General features: G+C 38.5%; 1 protein-coding gene across 1 annotated transcript; it reads right to left on the bottom strand.

The window, feature by feature from the left end:
• Positions 1 to 21: 21 nt before the first annotated feature.
• On the bottom strand, positions 22 to 21,273 carry snx17 (sorting nexin 17). Its single transcript, XM_004083681.4, has 15 exons — positions 20,536 to 21,273; positions 17,102 to 17,176; positions 15,851 to 15,968; positions 14,570 to 14,634; positions 12,318 to 12,428; positions 10,809 to 10,899; positions 9,668 to 9,755; positions 6,473 to 6,542; positions 6,294 to 6,386; positions 5,994 to 6,197; positions 3,872 to 4,000; positions 3,177 to 3,254; positions 2,945 to 3,016; positions 2,601 to 2,642; positions 22 to 1,673 (listed from the first exon to the last, which is right to left on the bottom strand). Exons 1-15 carry the CDS (start codon positions 20,593 to 20,595, stop codon positions 1,554 to 1,556), a joined length of 1,416 nt encoding a protein of 471 aa, XP_004083729.1. The 5' UTR covers positions 20,596 to 21,273; the 3' UTR covers positions 22 to 1,553.
• Between the last annotated feature and the right edge of the window lie 521 nt (positions 21,274 to 21,794).

Genomic DNA, 21,794 nt, shown 5'->3' with positions numbered 1-21,794 from the left:
AAAAGAAATGAGTGGAAAACATTGATGAAAAGGGACTTTTTATTATTTGAAAAATGACGCTGATGGAAAAACTGCTAGTGTGATTTTGATTTAAACATTTAACATCCAGGATCTCGCAGGTTTGTGGAGTTGGTATTGACAGCTACAAAGAAAAAAAAACTTGGTAGGAGTCTATATTCTCTACCCAGCAACAAAAAGAAAAACAAGATGAATCACAGCAGAGAAAGAACAAGATATTTACACTGACAACATTTAGTTTGTCATAGCTACCTGTGAGAATAAAGCTGTTGATAGGTTGGCACTGATTTACATTTAGAGGCAGCTTTTGAAACCAGTCAAGCATTAATATGGAACGACAGGATTTCTAAAGCAGGTGAGATATGTTTCATTTTGTTGCCTACAACTGTGAATTTTGTTCACTCCAGCATTTCAAAGCACCTTTTTTTATCTTCTTTGATGATTGGCACCACATACAAACAAAAGACTAAAGCCACAGATCCTCACACGATCTCCTTAAAAAAATAACAAGTTAATCAAAAGCAAAATCTGTAAACACTTTTCATTTATACTAAAAAAAAATACAAATGAAAGTCCCCTCAACATTAATGTAAACATGATAATGTTGGTCCTTTTGAACGTTGCCCTATGCAGCTTAGATTACATTTGATCTGATTACATTTCTCTATGATGATATTAGTAACCCTTTATAGCAATGTACAGAATATAAAAAAGTGACATTATCATAATTTTTTTGTTTATTTTGTGCAAACTGCTTTAGTAAACTAGAATTTGGCATTAATGAGAAACTTTTTAAAAACATATAAAAGAAATTTTAAAATGAATTTACAATGCCTCCCTGGGGGGGATCGATAAAAAAAGAAAAAGAAGTCTGGCTTGAGCTCTAAAATTTTTCTCATTTTCTAGTAACACTGTGCAAAAAGATGGTTACAGGAAGTGCAAGCAGCTCAATCATCACCTCATTCTGCAGACTCAAAAAACCCACTGGGTGAGACGAACGGCAAGATGGTGGATGAGTTCAAAGCAGGAAACCGTTAAGGCATCAGACCACTTCTGAAGGCAGGACGAGAATGAGAGCTGCTGCCTCAGCACACGATGAAACACAGGCAACACTATTAAAAATATATGTTTTGGTATTTCGCCAAACATTAATCATCCATGTAACTGAGCATCTGCAAGATACTTTACTTTCTTACTCGACATTTGCACAGTTCTGCTGTCTGATCACTAGTGAAAGGCCAAGTTTAACGCACAACCACCCAGGGAAGAATCCACACTTTCATAAGCTCAATAAAGAAGGAGCAAAGTTTAAACATGATTGCAACTAAAACTGGAATGAGCCTTCAAAGTCTAGAGAGAGCAAATGACAGTCAAAGATCACGTGAAAGCTTAAGGCAGCATTTTCTCCTTTGGGGGGGGGAAAAAGCTACAGTATTGCAAGAAGTGGACACCTTCTTAGCGAGTCTCGGCTCAGATTCTGACCTTTGTTTGTCTTAAAACTGAAATGGCAAAAAGGAAGGACGGTAAAGAACGTATTACAGGTCGTCATCGCCGATTCCTTCGAAAGCATAGTTGCCGTGGAAATCGTTGCTGCTGATGTCGTTGGCGGAGTTGGAGGTGCTAATCCCTCGGAGAGACACAGAGTTTAGCTTGGTCTAAACAGAAAAAAGGATCGTTAACTTGACAGACAGTAATTCATCATTCATTGACCGGCCACTTTATTAGGCACACCTGTCCAACTGCTAGTGCAAATTGGCAGCAATTCAATGCATTTCAGCATGTAGACGCGGTCTAAAAGATCTGCTGCAGTTCAAACTGAGCATCAGAACGGGGAAGAAAGGGGATTGAAGGGACTCTGAATGTAGAATGGTTGTTGGTGCCAGATGGGCTGGCTCAATATTTCAGAAGATTGAAGATAGAAGATTGAAAAAATGATGTCTAGTCTTATGAGTCTCCATTTCTGCTGCCACATTCAAATGGTAGGGTCAGAATTAGGCATCAACAACGTGAAAGCATTGATCCATCCTGCCTGTATCAATGGTTCAGGCTGGTGGTGGTGGTGTCATGGTGTGGGGGATATTATTTGGCACACTTTGGGCACCTTAGAACCAACAACGCTACACCCCACCTGAGTATTGCTGCTGATCACGTCCATCCTTTTATGACAACAGTGTACCATTTTCTGATGGTACTTCCAGCAGGATAATGTTCCATGTCATTAAGCTGGAATCACCTCAGACTGGTTTCTTGAACATGACAATGAGTTCACTGACCTCAAATGTTCTTCACAGTCACCAGATCTGAGCCCAATAGATCACCTTTGGGATGTGGTGGAACGGGAGATTGGCATCATGGATGTCTACCGACAAATCTGCAGCAACTGCATGATGCTGTCATGTCAATAGGGACCAAACTCTCTGAGAAATGTTTCCAGTAACTTGTTGAATCTATGCAGTTCTACAGACAAAAGGGGTCCAACCTGGAACTAGTGAGGTGTACCTAATAAAGTGGCTGGGGAGTTTGTATGAATTCAATCCAGAGTTTAAAGGTTGTTTTTCTGAATGTTGGAAAAAGGAACTTACAGAGAGTTTAACTATTTGTTCTCGGTTTGGATCAGGGGATTCCTGCAAAAAGAACATAGAAATATGATCAAAATAACTGCTAAAATTGTTAATAAGTATGAACAAATAGTCCAAAAGGTTGATATTACATACTAAGAAAGCCAACCGTACTAAAACAAAAAAAAGTTTTCTACACAAAAGACAAACTAAAGTTTTGTTACTGACATTTTAAAAACCATCTGTGTCATTTAATTGAGCTAAAATCATTTATTTGCTAACAATGTTAGCATTGTAGAACTGTGTGTAGAAAAATGAAAAGGTAAACAAGAAGTTCTTCAGGGGAAAAAACATTTGGCCTATCTCACCAGTAGGGGGGGAGATTTCACTGCTTGCTGGCTGTCGGCTCTGTGGAGAGACTCCTGTCTCTTTTTTAAAACCTGCAGTGGAGCAGAACAAGAGACGCACAATTCTGATTTGAGAAAATATACATCAAGTTTGTCATCTATTCACATGTTTTGTGATACAATAACATTTTAAAACAGGGTTCAAATCTGTTATAAATTGATACTGGTCTGCTGTGGTTGATGGTTCACCTACCTTTTTTATGCTGCCACCTGACTTCTTGACCATTAGTTCATCCACCATAGACTGAAGGCATATGCTCATCATGATGGCCTGAAACCAGACGCTGAGGGTCAGTGAAATTCTTTTGTGTTGCAATTGTTATAAGCCGCACCCCTTACATTTTTAAAGGATAAAACATTTTCTACATACATAAGCCGCATGTGCCCACAATGAAACACGTATTGTAGAATTAAGATGTGTTTGTGCTGAAACCGGACACGTGTGTAATAAAGAGGAGGGAGCGCGTGCAGCGCAAGAGGGAGCACTCTCAGTCACTCTTGCCATGCTCCTGCTCCTTCCTCTTACACACAGCGCGCTGACACACACACTCATTCTACAACACCTATACAGTTAGTTCATTGGTTAGATAGTTAGTAGTTACTGTCATTTGTTAATAAAGAATACTGCATTGTAATTATTACTTGTACCGGTATTCATTTGTGATGCGGCCGCAGGGGGATTTTGTGTGTGTTTTTGTTTTTTTTGGTTGTTTTTGTTTTTTTTGGGGGGGGGGCATACTGGTAAAAGTCACTGAGAGCAGCAGTAACTTATAGGCATGCACCTATACGTCACCTGCTACCTAGCCGCATCATTGAATAAGCCGCAGGATTGAAAGCGTGTGACAAAAGTAACGCTAACATTAAGTCATGTTCAGTTTTTTCTCTTACCTGCTGGCTGGTGATGGTGACCCACTGCAGGCGGTCCTTGCTCATCAAATACTCGAAAGCGAGCTCCAGTTTGACGTCGCATTTCGCCGAGCCGCAGGGATTGGTCGTACCGTTGGTTACTGGGACTTGCTGTAGCACAAAAGCGGAAATGGATGATAATTCGTTTTCACAGGTCAGTCACATTTATTTTTACTCACTTCCTCTAGTTAGGATGCATTCCCAACTAGCTGCATCAAAAACCTCTTACTTACCTCAATTACTTCCTCGAAACCCCCCCTGTATGCCCCTGCTACTCACATAAATATACAAAAGTAGCACAAACAACAATCTGACCTGAATACACATATACTGTTTACACGCCTTCCTCTGGATACCATTTCTGCAGCAAAGTAGATCTTTGGAAGATTTGGTTGGACAGGAAAAGGCTCATTAAAAAGGACTTTGACCTCCAAGAGGGAGCTCGGCAATGAATCCCCCTTGCTGGGCGGCGCTGCAGCTCGCCGTGAAAGGAAACCAGCTGAGACGTATCTGAAATTTTATGCAGCCCCGCGGCTGTGAAGATTATGCAGGAGGATAAGTCAGTCATTTGCATAAATGATGTAAAATCATCCACGTCATGAAATGTAATCGTATCACAGTGGTCATTCAAATGAACCACCAGGTTTATGGAACATCAAACTTAATACTTCATTTCAATTCCTGAAGGAATCAAAAGAATAGAATGTATGGGTAAAGGTTTAAATGTCGCCATATTAACCTAATGAAGCCCCATTTCTGTCTAATTCTCAGGTGGAACATATACAGAAAAGGAACATTAAAAATAAGAGAAAAACCGTAAAGCCAAAAATTTTAACTATTTTATTAGTCAGAAACAAAAGCTCCCACGTCCTCTGAGGCTGTCAATAATCTGTTTTCAGGCTGGCAATTTAATGTCAAACTACATCTAAATTCCATTCACTATCTGCTCATTAATTTTGTCTTCCAGAGAATCTTTTTATTCACTTTTCACATGGCTGTGGGGGAATGAAAAGTTCAGCTGCCAGGAAAATGTACAACAATGGCTATTTATTTTTGGTGCTGCCAGTATCTTAAAGGAAAATCTGAAAACAGCGTGGATAGGAGATGAGCACGGCTGCAACCCAAGTCTAAAGCTCAAGCCTACAATCTTTTGAAGTGATCATCACAAACACTGGATGACTGGAAGAATCGGATGTGCTTATGAACAAAAAAATGTCATTTCTTTCCAAAGAGAGGGGGAAAGAAATCTGAGATTTGAACTATAATAAGTCACCCTTTAAGAAAAGGAATGGAATAAAAAAAAAGTTTAGATTAAGAAAACCTCTTTTGAGGTTTGAATCATCATCAGGCGAAGATTGTGTTGATGTTGTCGGTCATATAAACAACGGACAAATCAGTCATCGACACTTGTGGAGAAGGTGGGTGCGACTGCAGCTGGGCAGGCGGCTGCAGTTCAGTGATCCTGCGGCTGTTGTGAATTTCATCAGGCCGTCTACCCGGTTACAGAATGATACATGAGAGGGGCAGGCAGGAATGACTGCATGTACTGCGTGAAACTACGCGATCGGGAAATCCTTAGTCTCAGTTCCTCCACTAGGGCACGGTTCATTCACCATCTGCATATGATGCACCTAAATCCTCGGTTCCTCACAAATATTACTCCCGAGTGTCAGAAAATGCTAAAACTCATAGTATCTCAGTTAACTACAGAATAGACTCCAACACGGACGTTGAAAGGAATCCATGAAGCCACAGAAGCCTGCAACCTTCCTATTCCTTACACAGTTTGCATTTCTTTCACATATTAACCCACTCAATGAGTGTCCTTGTGACGAGCAGCGTCTGCGCCGATGTAAGGTCAGCACGCTCCGTGAGGGAAACACTTGAAAAGAATACTTCACGCTTGGCGAGGGATAAGTCGTTTTGCTCGTGTTGCAGTGAAGAGGGGGAATGCTTGGAACCGCGCCGACTCAGAAGTACAAGCTGCTTCGCTGCCAGCAACAGTTTCCCTTGATTATAATGATTATTTCAGCGCTGCAGAATTAAAGGCGAGTGCTCACGTCCCCACCCCTCTGCTCTGCTTGTGCACATTTCTCCCACTTACAGAAGACGTGACTCGCCAACATCTCATGCGCGTGACCTTAAAGCTCCCCTCCTTCATCTGTTCGTTGGGCAGCTTGACGTGGAAATTGAGCTCGTTGTTGCCGGCGCTGACGATGACTTGGCATCCCTTCTCGGGGAAATCTGTGATGCACGGGTCAAACTTGATGTAGCCGTAGTACTTGAGAGTTTGTGCTAGATGGATGAACTGATCACAAAAAAAAGGGGAGGAAGGAGTTTTTGAGTCACACGACTTTACTTAACACATTTGGTTATTAAGAAAGGAGAGCGGCAAACACTTTACCTCTTTTTTGGAGCCTTTTTCCTGAAGTGACTTAAGTTGTCTTTGTTGATCCTTGTTGACGAGGATCCAGCCTCGCTCGATGTCAGACACTGTCTGATGAGGCAAAGTAAGGCGCAAAAACATCATAAACAAAAAAGCTCAGCAGCTTCACCATCGGTTATACCACAACATTTTTTTACCTGAGCATAGAGTAAATTTAAGCCAACTCTGTTGTCCATCACATCCTGATCATAGGCCATGTCCCAGTAACTGATGAGACAAGAAAAGCAGAGAATAAGTGGAACTGTTCTTTAAGGTCTTGCTGCAAAACTGACTCCTGTACAAAAGTAAAATCAGATTCAAAAAGCACAAAATATGGTTTTTCCATCCATCTCCCCATTTTCCAAACCCACTTAAATCTATTTCAGGGTCACGGGATACTAGAGCCTATCCCAACTACTAAAATATGTTCAAATTATTTCTTCTCTGCATGAACAGGTTGTGAAGTGGCCAAAGTATTTTCAACTTCAGTTTAACTTCAATGTGCAGGAGTATGCAGAGGACACAGTTCTTTTCACATGCTGTTTGAATATCTGACGCTTACTCTTTCAAACCCACAAATACCAGAGAAAAAACTGGAAGTAAATAAACTACCAGTACTTTGTAAAAAAAAAAAAAAGATTTTATTAAGAACAAAGCTTGTATTCCAACTTATATACTTGAGGTCCTTTTAGACTTGAATCAAACATTTGGGAAAAAAGTCCCACAAAAACAGCTAATTTAAAACAAATCCGGCCTTTGGATCTGATAATCACAACACCAACGCTTGTCGAAAATTAAATTCTCTCTAAAGACTTTATTTACTATATTATGATATTCAATCTAAGAAACAGTTTAATTGAAGAGAAAGTTAACAAGATTGTTTGCCAACATTGCAAACACATTTCATCATACATTTTCGTTTCTTTTACTTTGGATGTTCTATTGTCAAGTCTACTGTCAAATACTGATCATCCAGAAAATCCTATTAGACAAAATTAAAAAATATTTCTTATATTTATGAATTTGTTGAACAACAATTCAAAATCATTTTTATATTTAATTTTAGGAGTTTCAAGTTGTTTTAGTGACTTTTGTGGGTTTTCCTTTCACTAACAGAGAAATACCAAATCCTTTATCCAGATGTGCGTGCTAGATTGTACGTTGCCTTTTGCATTTGGAAACAGTAAATTAGTTTCAAACTAAATCTAACATTTCTGCACACTAAGGTGCGTTTATTTATTTATTTTTTACAGAAAATCTATTGCTATCTAGAAAAAAGATATAGGTCAAAGAATTGATGCATTACAGAAATTTCAAAGTTGGGAAAGATTTCCAAGAAAAATAGAAAACTCTCAAAACAGATTATTTCCAAGTAGTTTAGTTTTAAAACAGTATATAGATATATCAAACAAGGATTATTATGGCCAGGGTTCAGAAGATGTTTTTCCATGTTTTAGCAGGACTCTCACTGCAACTGTGCTTCTGCAAAAATAAGGTTCAGAATTGTGTCGACTTCTTGGGCTCATCATTGCTGGATTCTAACAGATTGTAACATTTCTTTGACTCACTTCAGAAAAAAATAAAGAACTTAAAAGAAATACTTTCTTTCTACACAAGAGTTTTACTTTTTTCACTTGGACCACATTCCTCCCAGTACTTTTATCCAATGGGGGTCTGTTTTTTCCTTCCTCTCAACTTGTTAGTTTGACTTTCATTTCTTCCCATACTACCTCCACTATGAAACTAGGTCAGCGAGACCAAGTCTCTCCTTGAGGGAGGCTGAAAGTAAACATCCTGTGTACCTCTGGAGTCTGTGGGAGGCAGGCTGATGAAAGAACAGATATGTGAGGAAGTAGAGAAACGCTGATGAATGGAGCAGTCACGCCTCAGACTGGAGAGGGAGTTCACCGTGTCCACTGGGGGCATTGAGGTTTTCAGGGAAAACTTGGGTTTTTATTTTTGCACTTCTGTTACATGAAAAGCCTAAATAAACACACTTATTCCTAATTAAATGAGAGCAAAAAGTCTCAAAGGATTAAGAAACTAAAGATTGGAAGTTAAAAAAAAGACAATGTTATATATTTTCTTAAAGCTGCTATGTTTTTAAATGCTGCTATATTTGTTTAAGAGCAGGAAAGTTTCCAAATAAATGTTTTGAATGGGGAAAAAGGCCTTTCATTAAAATATTAATACTTGCAATAAAAAAAAACAGATTTATCCTTTTTACCCAAAGGAATAAGAAATGGTTTAAAAAGGGAAAAAAAAGTCAATTAACTACCAACATGAGGATAATTCGAGTATTCAAAAAGGTACACATTGCAAGCATGAAATCCAGTCATGTGTTGTGCTTGTTGTTACATTTTTAAGCTCAATTCTGTATCTTATATATATCTAAGAAAATGATGTTTTACGTGCTCCTGCCTGCATGTATATAAATAAATATAGTCAACACAGCACTGTGAGGTCAAAGCAGAAACATATGAGCTTAAAACTCCTGTAATCTCATTTATTTTGCACTTTATTTTACAATTTTAACCCTAGAGCACTATTGCCGGGAGATTTTCACCAAAGGAAAACTACTCACCGGTACATGAATTTCAATATGTTGCTTGTCAAGGAGTCTGTGCCTTCACCAGGGAAGGCTCACATGTCCCCAGGAATGGCTAGACCAAAGACCAAGTTTCAAGTAGGATTTTAGTATTTTTCAGGAATTTTTGGTTCTTAAATCCCTAATTTTTCAGTAATTTGTGAGCTTGTTTTGAGGACCTTCTTCTTCTTTCTCTTTCGGCTTTTACCCATCTGGGGTCGCCACAGCGAACGAGTCGCATGGTAAACTTGGCAATGTTTTACGCCGGATGCCCTTCCTGACGCAACCCTCTCAAAGCAACCGGGCTTGGGACCGGCACAGAAGTAGAGAAGGGAACAGGGAGCAGCCCGGAGTCGAACCCTGGTTTTCACGGATGGAAGGCGCCGCAAACCAGCACGAGCTAAACCTGCTCCCGTTTTGAGGACCTTCTATGTCCTTCTTTTTCATTTCGTTACACATACCACTAATTTATCATGTGTTGTCATGTATTGATCTATTTTTTACGACAAGTACTTTTTGTTGTGTATATTATATCGTGTAAAAATGCCTCGGCAAACGTAATGGTGCAACTTTTTATAGTGAAAGTGTTCTAGGGTTAAGCTGCAATGTCATCATAGAAGTTAGAAGCTCCTGTTGGGGAGTTTACCACACAAAAAAGCTACTGCCAAGACAAAAACAGAATGTTGGTGTTGGATAGAGAAAACACATCCCCCCAAAAAATAGAAAACACATCAAACTTCAGTCAGAGCGTTTGAGAAGTCGGTACCTTTTTCGTAAAACTATGTGAAATTCCGAGCTCTGCAAGCTGGTAATGGAAACGTAAGGCAGCTCAAACTCCTGCAGCTTTCGCACAACTGAAAGAAAAACACACACAAAAGTGTGAGGCATCTCAAGTCCCAAACATAGGAATGATGATGGTATCAATGTAGGGAAAAAAAAAAAAACCAGAAAGACGCCATCTGGACAGTTTGAAGCTTTTTGTTAGGAAAATAAATACAGAGGCTGCAGCTGTTTCACATCAGTCCTTTCCCAAAGGAAAGTGAAGGAGCCCTCATATTTGCTTCTACTTTATTTCCCCGTAAATAAGACTTTTTTCTGTTTAATTGAGTTTGGGGTGTTTTTAATCCATTTACAAGAAAAAGCCCTTTGTACACGGAATGCATTAATAAATAGAGCGGTACAGGATTTTTGAAAAAACATTTAATATGGAGAACTTCACAAACTTCAGCCTTAAAGCTGAAGCTTTTATGGTCCTCCCATCATCAGATTTGATAGATCGAATGTCTGGAATCTCTCCTCATACTCAGTGGAATGAAAAATATCCCTGCTATGTTTACTCGATGGTCACCTGCTGGAATGTTTTCGTGATGGGTTTCATAAGTTGGACAAAAATTCAGCCCCATTTTTTCTTTTTATGCAAAAAGGCACATTGGTCAGATTAAAAGTGAATGAGAACTGTCAGATCCACAGCTGGTGAGGGCAGCTCCCTAATGAGCCTCTGATGAATCCAGCAGGTTTTGCAGTTGGAGCCGACGATGTTAAGAAAAGACGAGTTTATTTTTTTAAATCCCTTCTTTCAACAGAAATCGAAATATATTCAGATTTTACCTTATAAAGGTTTGTCCTTTAACATCTGTGTGATGTAACAACAGACTAAATAACAAGTACCCAAACAGCTTTTATCAAACAACGCCTCATTTAATTTTGGTTTGTTCAATTACCAAAAGCGGTTTTTAGGAGTTTCCAAGGACAACTCAATTAATTGTCGTTTTATGAGACTGAAAATATTTCCTAACATGTGAACTATTTACCTTTCCTCACTCTGCTGTCGTAATAACAAAGATATTTAACACAAAGTGTGTAAAAAAATAAAAATAAATCATTCAGACATTCGCTCAGGAACTTACATGTCAAGCTTCCATCCACACCTTCATGGACCAAGAAGAGACTGAAATATCCAACCAGGTCATCTGGGAGGTCCAGCTTTGTACCAACAGCCTTCAGGAAGACAGAAACGACTTTATTCAAGAATGAAAATGTGGAAACCTGTGATAAAAACGGGGAGATCCACAGCTTTGACTAACTTCTGAGTGACTGGTTTGAATGAGTAGATTTAATAGCTCATTCATTCATTCATCTTCTTTACCGTTTATTCCCTTTCGGGGTCACGGGGTTGCCGGAGCCTATCCCGGCCACTTGGGCGTAGGCAAGGGATGCCCTGGACAGGTCGCCAGTCTGTCGCAGGATTTAATAGCTGTTCTTCCCTTTTCATTTTTATGAGTTCATTTTTGAGTAAAATAAAACAAAGTTGCTGATTATACTCAAAAGGTTTTATCCATCCTGGTACATTTTTTAATTCTTTAACATCTGGTAAGTTTTTAGATAGCTTAATATAAAACTTAGCAGTTTTTTTGTTTGTTTTGTAATGATTAATAACTTTTGGATACTTTATGTTTTTATTTTTAAATTTAAATGACACCAATTGGGATGCGTTTTTCTAATCTGATCAATATAAAAGCACTTATTTTTGTAAATATTTGTCGTCTTGTAATTTTATGCTTTTACTTTGACATCGTTACTATTTAACTTGATCAAAATGCTCAATTTTTAGAGCTGGATTAAAGTGATCTTTAAAATCTAAAGTGCAAACATGCCACATGTGGCTACAAATAAAACAAATATTGGTTTGACTCTGGTGGGGAAAAGAAAAGAAAAAAAACATTGTTAAGTGCAATTCAAATCAAGCTTTAAAATTCTGACACCCGTCAGACTTGCACAGTTAAAGTGTTCCACAATCATCTAAAGAGAACCCAATGATCCCTAAAGACTGCCCTTTCTCCAGTTCTGTGCTCTGAGCTGTGCTGATGTGGCGAGAGGTTAACTGTAGTTAAACTTGTCATTAAACATTAACAGAATTTCAACTTCCAGAAAAGCCTGTGCAAAAACTAAATCAACAAAGGAGAATATATTGAAATTACACCACCATAGCTGTATAAAGTTATCCATAACCTTATATAGCATCAAATCCTTTTCAGTACTGTATATTATTCTTCATGTGCTTTGGTTTTCAGGTTTAAGGCTGCTTTGGTTTAAGCAGATTTTGTTCCACTTTTAGTTTTTTTTTTTTTTTTTTTTTGTAAATCAGTTGTGTTTGCAGCGAAAAATGTCTGCATCAGTAAACATGGCTGAATTGGATCAGTGGCATGCAGTGATTCAGTGCTCAAAAGAGGGAGGGGTCTAAAGCCTGAAGCGCTCTGCATCTGTCAGATCTGCTGTGAACAGCACAGCTCAAATGCCTCCAGTTAAGAAGACCAAAGTTATATTAAAAACCCCTACACTGTTTTAATATGACAGTCTTAGGACTGTCTATAACTGACTATATCTCAGTTTTAGGAGCCGAAATATCTGGAGCTTACTTCAAGAACATCCTCCGTCTGATCCGAGGTCAGGATGTGGACTGTGAGCTTCGGACCGCTGCAGAGGCAGATGTCCAGAGCCGCCTCCTCTGTGGGAATCTGCTGGGTCTCCTGTCCAGCACAACAGTGTGGGCTTTAATTCAGCTTCATGGCTGCTCTGTTTTCATTCCTGTTGCTGGACAACAAAACCGCACCAAACCAAACTTCTGATAACGCAAAATAGAGCGACCATTTAGCCGCGGGCTACAAGCAAATTCAAAAAATAAAAGCCTTGCTGGCAATTTAACTGCTCGCTGCAGCAATAAGGTCCAGAATTGATTCAAACATTTTTTTTGGTGTAGATTATTACTGCAAAAAAGATTAGATTAGAGAAAACTTATAACACGTGAAGAAAAACACAAACCTATCAACTAGTAGCCTTTTATCAAATATTTAAAATAACTTACTTGATGCAGAATCTTATACTTAAAAAACCTTTTTTTCTTTGATATAAAAACTAAAATAAACTACAAACTTATTCTAAAAAGTATTGCTAACAATGTAATTTAGAACATCCTGTAAAAGTATATAAAAAAAAGTTTTGAACAACATTAACTTTTACTGAAAATAAGCATTCATTTACTTTTTGTCAAATATAACTGATTTAAGTTTAAAAATGACAAACAATTCTTCATAAAAAGTTGGTATAAATGATCTGTTTTACCTTCCTGCTCCTATTTTAACTTGACTGTTACTGTTTGGTTTGCCATTTGATTTTGTATCATTTATTATATTTTTAATCTTTTCTCCTTTAGGATAAATCTTTGAAATCACTGAAAGAGCATTTTGTAAATAAAAGTTGAAAAGGGAAAGGAAGAAAATCCTCCCCCACCCCCTCTCTTCTATTGTGTTCAATGTTACCCACAAATCCTCAAAGTACCTTCACTTCCTGTCAGTTTAGCACTTCTTTCTTTGAGCTAAAGTTCCTCTTAAATGGATCATTTGCAGACAAAAAGGAGGAAAAACTCCCAACATAAATAAGTCGCGCCCACAAACTGAGCCTTTTCAAACTGTGTGGAGCGGCTGCTGCCATCTTTAAGTGGAAAACTCCTCTTTGTGAGGAGTAGAGGCAGCCTCTAATCCTCCCCGTCTTCTCTGTGGGGGGGTACTGTAGGAGCCGCGGCTCCTCTAAAGCTGCAGAATAATGCGTACGGTGGGTGGCAAGTCATCTCCTGTTCTGCACCTCCAGCCTTTGCTGTAGGTTAGGAGACGTGCATAAACTCTGTTGGGCTTGTGTGAGAGAAAAAGGAAGGGATTTTCACAGCGGAAGAGAAGCTGATAAAAAAATCTGCTGATTTTTTCACTTAAAAAAAATGACGGGAAGAACTATGAAGCTCTTTTTTTTTTTTTAGCAAAAACACGAGGAGCAGCATCTTTTCAGCAAAATCTAAAGGCCCGTACACACCGGGACGAATATTCGCCAGGCGTTATTCGCCAGCGTTTTTCGCCACGTCTTTTGTGTTCACACCCAGGCGATTTTCGCTGACGATGAGCCGAGCGAACATGCAATTTCCTTCCCTGACATTAGATGGCGCTTAATGTAAACAGAAATACTCCTGTACACAAGGTGGCGCTGCGCAACTTTACGCTTCTTAAAGTCGCTTTTCCCTCAGAATGAGAGAGCAAGTATTTACGCGATTGTCAGAATAATACAAAGAAAACATGAATATTTCAAGCATCAGTAGCTCCAACTGGTGCTTCGTTCGGGGATATTTTAGAATGTACGTCATTATTTCTTCGCGGCAGTGTAGACGCTACTTGGCGTCTATCTTCTTCGCTGGTATGTGTGCTCAGCAAGGCAGTTTTGTGTTTGAGCGCCCCCAAGTTGTGTTTAACTGTAACTTCAGAAGCTCCAGACACGTGTGCAAAAGCGCCATTCTCATTGGTCGAATAGATTTCGACGCGACGCGTCGAAAAAAAAAAAACGAACACGAGGCGTTTTTTTTTTTTGACGCTTTGACGCGTGGCGTTTTTTCGCGTCGGTGTTCACACTCTCATTGGTGCCCTTTGTTTAGTCACGAGGCGTTAAACGTCGGCGAAAATCGCCGGCGAAATTCGTCCCGGTGTGAACAGGCCAGTCTGTTTCTCCACCATAAAGGGTCAAATACAGACAAAGATTAAAGAAGAGTTTTATCATTTTGGTTTAATCTTCATCTCAAGATCTATGATGACGCAACAAAAACAGACTGATAACGGCATAAAAAAAAACAAACCTGCTGTGCTTTCCTTAAGAAGCTGTTGAACAAATCGCTGGCTCCAAGCAAAGGATGCTGACGTACTGGAAAAGATAATACATCATTAAACAATACATTAGTTCTCACTGTCAGAAACTCTTTACACAGCAGTTCATCTTCCTTTTTATATCTTCTTCTATTGCAACACTTTTGTCTTATTTGAGGTCATGGATATCGTTAAAAGTATTTAAAGTCCCACTCTAATCATCTATTGATCTATTCTTAAAGTGTGGTCTTTTCATTATGATTATTTTTTTTAGGCAAAATGAAATAAAACTTGTATCGTTTTCTTGGACATAGTTCCTGCAGAACAGCAGTAGTTCATTAGAAATTCCCCTCTGAGTTGGTGCATAACAGCCCCCGCCCCCCTTCCCCTCCCCGTTGTGGAGTGGAGTAAGGACCTTGCGGTCCGCCCAGTGTATTTTCTGTCACAATTACTCTCTTCTGTTTACATCTGCTCCCAATTCACAACAATTTGAATCAATAAATACTCAGATTTGGAGCCTAATTTTCTTCATGCATGTCCTTTATCAGAAAAAAATGCCACAAGAACATGTTAAAAACACTATTTTCATCAGAATGGGTCTTTAGATACACATTTTTTGTTGTTGAAAGATGTAATTTCTTTGTTTCTGTGTTGATTCAAATGAGTGCAGTTTTTTAATTTGGCTTTGAAACTTTCCTATGGTGCCATGGAACTCACAAGTTATTTCTAAATTTACTTTTTTTTAAGTGCTGTACTTATTGTTAACTTCATAATCTAGCATTACAATTATGTGATAAAAACATGAAACGTTCTGGGCTCAGCACTGAACAAATTGTGTTTGTGGCTCTTAGTTTTTCCAGACCGATGTGAAAAGTCGTGATGTAACCGAGTGAACTGGTGGCCAAGAACACCCTGTGCGTATGTTCCCAGACTATGAGCAAATACACACTCAAACAACGCTCCCTTGTTCTGCTGTAGCTGCCAGTTCTTGAGAGGATTGAAACAAACACCCTGCAAGTTCCACTTCTTCATCTGTGTGCACAATAAGCTTACCCTGTTTGCAGAGTGTGGACAAAACAAACAGGATATTGCATTTGGAGTCTTAAAGAGTAAGCTAAGATGATACGAAGTGTCATTTCATCCAGACTTCCAAAACATTTCTAACACACACACACCAAGTAAAACAAACAGAGATGAGAAACCTTTATTTTGAAAAACTTCAATTTGGTCAGCCTTTTTGTTTTTTCCTTTCAGATGCCAACTCAAAAACTCACCGGCCTGCATGTATTTTTCAAGCTGTTCCCGCCTCTGTTCGACCTCAGCGGGGGTCAGAGTGAAGATCTTCTTTGGGGGGAAGTTGGGCACCACGTTGCTGCCGTATTCCTTCTTAATCTGCAAGTGTAAAAGTAAAAAAAGAAAGCGAAGAAAAAAAAACAAAAAAAAAGGATAAATAAATAAATAAAAGTAAGAGGCTTTTAACTCTGCATAGAAGAGGTTTTTTCCTTTTTATCCAAACCAAAAAGGTCTTTTACGTCAAATAACTGTGATTTCAAAATAAAATGTCACTTTTTTTCTTTTTTTAACACTGATGAATCACGGGTTTATTTTAAGTGCTGCTGCTATGACTCTGCTGGAGCCTCACTGCAAGTTTGGTTTACAGTTCCAGCTTCTTGACTAAATTCTTTCCGTTTTCTAATATCTTGGAGCTGCTGGTTTAAATTGCGAACATTTAAAAACCAGCATTCCTTCATCCCATTATGCAGATACTGTACGTTTAGCAGAAAACTGAGGGCTGGAGGAAAGGGGGGGATTTGACATTAGCCTACTGACTGAATTTGGAATTTCAAGCATGATGGAGGGAGCAGTGGTTACACAGAGAGAAAAAAAAAATCTGATTTGTTGAAAATGTTCTTCAAATAGCGTCCGCGAGCAAACGCACGACAGGAAGTCCATTCGAATGGGTCTCCTTTCTGCCACTTCCTTTATCAAGCAAGTGGCAGCTTTCAGGCTCTGCAAACTTTAGGTCCTTCTGGTTCACCCATTACCACAAAGGACTTTGCTCTTTTCAGAAATGAAGCCGCGGCACAAAAGAAAAGAAAAAATGCTTTCCTCAACACTATTCTGGGCAAATGAATAATGTATAAAAAGCACTATTTTCCTAGTTAATTTGCAGAAAACAAGCAATTGCTGACTACAGGAATCCTCTAATGAAGACTCTAAAACAAAGTAGCTCTGACTCTGTAAAAAGATGCTCTGACAAAGGGACCAGAGGCACACTTTAGACTTAGGTTTCATTTCTCAGGAGGTGAAAAAAAAAATCCTTCAGTCTCATCCACCCACTCTCCCTTCATACCATCCAAGGACAGGTGAAAAGCACAAGTACACATCCAAAAACAGCCAAAATGTGCTTATAACTCTAAAACAAAGGTCCCATTGCCTCAACTCTTAAGCACAAGTAAAAAGCATCTGCTGATGGGAGTTCTTTTAAAAGTATTGCAGGTATGTGTGGCTGGTTGAAGCCTCACCTGTTCATGCAGACCAAGCAGTTGACTGTAACGGACCCGGCAATGCAGAACGCCGTTGACATGGATGTTGTAGGCCTGCAGGGAAACACGATTTCAATAAAATCAATATGTGATGGTATGTTTAAGAATGTAGTTCAAACTATTTACTGCATTGCCGAAGGAATCAGAGAATAAATTTAGAGCTAAAAGGAAACCACACGTGTTTAGTAAAACATTTTCTTTAAGTTAAAAACTGAACTCCTTATTTAACTGTGTTGCCACAACTACCTATGCTCCTGATTCACAACGGTCTGAATCAAAAAATGCACAGAAATGCCATTTTTGAGCTTAATTTCTTCTAATATGCGTCCTCCATCAGGAGAAAAAAGCCACAAGAACATGTTGAAAACACCAAAAACAACACAATGTTCATCAGAGAGGGTCTTTAAAAGCTCAGTCAGGCCTCACAAACAGGAGAACAGAACCATCACAAAGGATGGAGAAGGAGCAGACAGGAAATCCTTAAGTGTCTCCTCAAGAAACCTTATTTCAAAAAATATATATTTACCAAAATGTTAATTTACAAAATAAGGAAAAAAGTCACATTTATTTTGCTATTTAGAATGTTAAATGTTATTATATCATTACTTTGGATGTCACAGTTGGGGCTATATAGGACAAAAGTAGAAATTTGAAAATAAATGCAAAATATAATTGATAAAAAAAAGTTAACGGCATAAAAATCATCTTTTACTTTATGAGAAACAGGAAAAATAAAAACTAGAAATAATTTTAGAAATCAGAAATTCCAGAAAGCAAAACGTCATTTAAAAAAAAAAAAGAGAGAGAGAGAGAGAGAGAGAAACATTTCAGGAAAAGACAAAATAAGAAACCGAAAAAGATATCATGGGACGTCACAGATGGAATGATGTTTCTTCACGTAGCATTTTCTTCCAATAGAAGATATTTTCTTGAAGTTTCTGGCCACAGTCACAGCAAAAGTTCAGTGACTGCTCCATCAACTCTTTACCTGTTCAGGCAAATCATCCCTCCGCTTTACCCCTTTAAAATGTAAACGTCATCATCCAATCAGGGATGTCCTGTAATACCCATCTTTTCCAGTTTCTTATTTTGTTTTATTTTATAACATTTTATTTGGACTTCTGGAAATTGCTTTTATTTTATACAGTTTTTCTTTTTTACTTTTTGGTTTCTGGAATTTGGTTTTATTTCTAAAATGGAATTTTTTTTTTAGTATTAGTTTTGCTGATTTAATTGTCGTTGAGATCTTTAACATGTTTTTGTGTTAAGTGATTTGCACCTCAGGGCCACCGTAGTTAACTCTCCTTTCTGCAACAGTCAATGTTTGCAGTCAACAAGGTCAGTCAGCTGTCATAATAAAAGTTTCTAAGAACCTCTATGAGTAAACCAAAGACGACTGCAAGAGATCAGATCTGCAAGTAGAGCTCTTGCAAGCGTCAGATTTAGTTTACTTTGATTCTTGTTTTTAGGGAAAAGAAAAAGTTGCAAAACTTTGGGATGTAAAGCGATGATACGAGAAAACTGAAGGGAGGTTAACAAGTTTAGTTTGAAGACGAGCATGAGGAGGTATTCAGGGAAGAAGGGAAGGATGAGTCTGCAGAATGTTTCAAAAAAGAAAAATACAAAAAACTATCATGTTGCAGCATTTTGTGTACTATAAACAGTTCAAATTATATATATTCTTTCCCAGAGCAAAGTTTACTGTAGTTTTGCAATCTGCCAGAAGCTGCAGTCTAAGCCAAAAGAAATTAAATCTGCAGCATTTAATTCTGGCTCAAAAACACTTCACTTTGATTGTCCAGCTAGGAATCAAACATGACTTTGTGGTTTTTTAGGCTGAGAAAAATCAAGCAGGAGTCTAAAAACGAAGGGTTTTTTTCCGCCTGTTTGACACAGTCATATTTGAAACATGTTTTAAAGGCAGAATATAATCTTTTAGAAGATTCTATGGCAGTGAACATACTCGATTAAAACCCCCCATTTCAGATCCTGTTCCTCATCTGAGACGAGTGAGTCACCACCTCACACAGTATCATAAAAGTCCAGTTGCCTTTTCCACACCCCAAAAATAAGAAAACCACATGCAAGAGACGGGAAGCCATAAGTTCAATAGAAAACAGGAAGTGCAAAGCAAAATATATGTCAGCACTGTTACAGGACCGTGTTCGAAAAAAAAAAAAATGTCCTTGTTTTTCTACAAAGCTCTGTGCAAACTCTGCAGATTTTGCGGCCAACTGGTTCCAAGGTACACAGCCCGTCCTTTAGGATCATTATCAAGCAATGCTCTTTCCCAAAGCATGGTAACAGCAAGGTCACAATGACAGCGGCGGCGCTCTCAGCCACCGCAGTGCACACCTCCAATGAAACAAAGTCAGGGACTTTGACTGCCAAGTTCAGAAATGTGATGACTCTCAGGTGATTGTTGCATCTGCAAAGCAGTGAGCGCACATAAATGAGCGCACTGCCCCCCCCTTCATTCCTCCCTCAAGCTCATGATGCCAATTTGGAAAGCAGCCATTCCACAGGTTTGTGACATTTGGAACAGACAGAGTGATGACTCATGGGAAGCACATGGTGCAGCTGTCATATAAGGAATATTCAAGCATTACTTTCCTTTTTTTTTTCTTTTTTTAGTAAGCTGTTGCAAACCTGCAGAATATATTGTTTCAAATGAAATGTTGATTTTCTTTGGTACTTCAATGCATTACTAAAAACTAAAGAACCTTCAAAATAAAGCAGACAAAAATAATGTGAATGCTATTTTCCTTGACAAATATTATTATTTTAACTGCATAATCCATTAATTTAAAAAAAAGGCTATAACAGTCATGCCTCATTACTCAAGTCCGTGGCAAACCTTATGAATGGTAATTTCAAACTAGGTGAGGGAGATTTTACCAGCAAATAAGCAGAATTAGTCATATTAGTACATAGAAATTGGGGTGGGGATTTTGAATAAATAAAGCCAAAAGTGGGAAGAATGTGATTCTGCTGCCCAACATGTGTTATCAATAATTGTGAACTTGCTAAAATACCAGAGGATTTCAACACTTGAAACTCAACTCCTAGAATCAACAAATACTGACTCAAAGCTTTCTAACAAACTAGACCCTGAGAGGGGACTGTACCACTTCTTTACCTTCGATTGTAGCATTTAAAATAAAATAAAAACAGAACTACTGTGATGTTGAATGTGCAAATACTCCTGGATCATGTACAGTCGGTCAGAAATCACTCTCACTCAACTTATTTTCAAGCTAGTTCCTGAAGTCACTGCCCCCTTCCTTCGTGGCCAGTTTCATCATACGTGTTGATTATAAAGGATTCTGGTCAATGCAGTTGCCGCTAGCTGTACTTTGTTAGTGCATGTAAACAATGATTTTGCTTCAACAGAAGGGGAAAGAGGTACTCACCACGTAGGTTGAACCATTGTCCCCTGAGCGAACTTCCGTCTCGGGGATAGAGAAATGCATTTTAACTCCAAACAAACAAAGCTGCCGTGAAAGCCTCCAGCAGAGTCTGAGATGAAGAGGTGAGACGCCACAGTTTGAAAGTCCTCAGCTGCGACTGTCGCCGATGAGGAGGAGGAGGAAGAGGAGGAGGAGGTGGCGGCTCCGACACAGTTCCTCCGTAGGTTTTAGACTCCCTGCAAAGCGGTGTCCACGCAGGCTCGACTGTTTACGACTTGAATGTGCGGACAACAGATCTGGTTCGAAACTTGCCCCACGTCCCTGTTAAACTTTTCTCTCTGCTATCCCCGCAGCAGCCATGTTGCATTTACACATTAACTGCTAGCATCAAAACTCTTTCCTTCATTGTACAACATTTAAATAAAATAAACAATAAAACAACCTACTATTGGGAAACGTATTTTATGTAATTCAGTCCAACAGCAGATGAAGTTTCTGGATCAAAAGGTGCAGCTGGTTCCTACGATCACCCAGCGTCGCATAGCCAATGCTCAACCTCTCCAAAAAAATGTGTAGCGGGACGTAACATTCGCTGTTTTTCTTCCAATTTTCTTGCTTTGCTGAGAAAAATTCACGCGACGATTGAGACTGAACCCGAAAAATAAAGTAGAAGATGTTGCTGGAATGATAAACGGGTTACAACAATTCAACCGATGTGTTATCAGTTAAGACTGAGTGGCCCGTCAAAAAGCGTTGCAACAACCCTCCTGGGCTAAACCATTTCAACATCATCAATGGGGTCAGAAGGAAAAAGAATTGTGATAAAACATACGTCCACACATACTTACAACGTCAAAATGTTTACAAAATATCTAACATACTGTGAAATAATTTGTACTTTTTACAAAACATTCATTTCAGAGGATACAACTTTGTTGATACAACGAGAGAACATTTGCTTGGTCCCCACTGCATTTGGTATAATCTGAAAGTAGCGATTAAATAAATAAATTAAATTAAATTTAAAGTAAATTAAATGACACAAAAACACATAATTTAGATTTTAATTAAAATAGAAATGTAATAATTGACTTTTCATTGACATTTAACTCTGTTAAATTACTGTCAAATCATTATGCAACGTAATGTGAAAAATCCATTTTCTAATTAATAAATGCTTATTCAGAAAATATAATGTAACTGAAGGAAGGCTATAAAATAAAACTATTTGATTTCCTGTATACATAACCGCAGTGCAAAAC

This window comes from Oryzias latipes, chromosome 24 (genome assembly GCF_002234675.1).
Source record: "Oryzias latipes chromosome 24, ASM223467v1".
Lineage (NCBI taxonomy): Eukaryota > Metazoa > Chordata > Actinopteri > Beloniformes > Adrianichthyidae > Oryzias > Oryzias latipes.
Note: the sequence above shows the minus strand (reverse complement) of the source record. Positions and strands in the feature narration are given on the sequence as shown.

Excerpts from the sequence above, each read along its gene's own strand:
- snx17 (XM_004083681.4), bottom strand. The coding sequence starts at position 20,595 with ATGCATTTCTCTATCCCCGAGACGGAAGTTCGCTCAGGGGACAATGGT. Across the intron at positions 9,756-10,808 it reads TGTGGATGGAAGCTTGACAT|TTGTGCGAAAGCTGCAGGAG; the intron begins GTAAGTTCCTGA and ends TTTTTCTTTCAG. Across the intron at positions 3,255-3,871 it reads TCACCATCACCAGCCAGCAG|GCCATCATGATGAGCATATG; the intron begins GTAAGAGAAAAA and ends GTCTGGTTTCAG.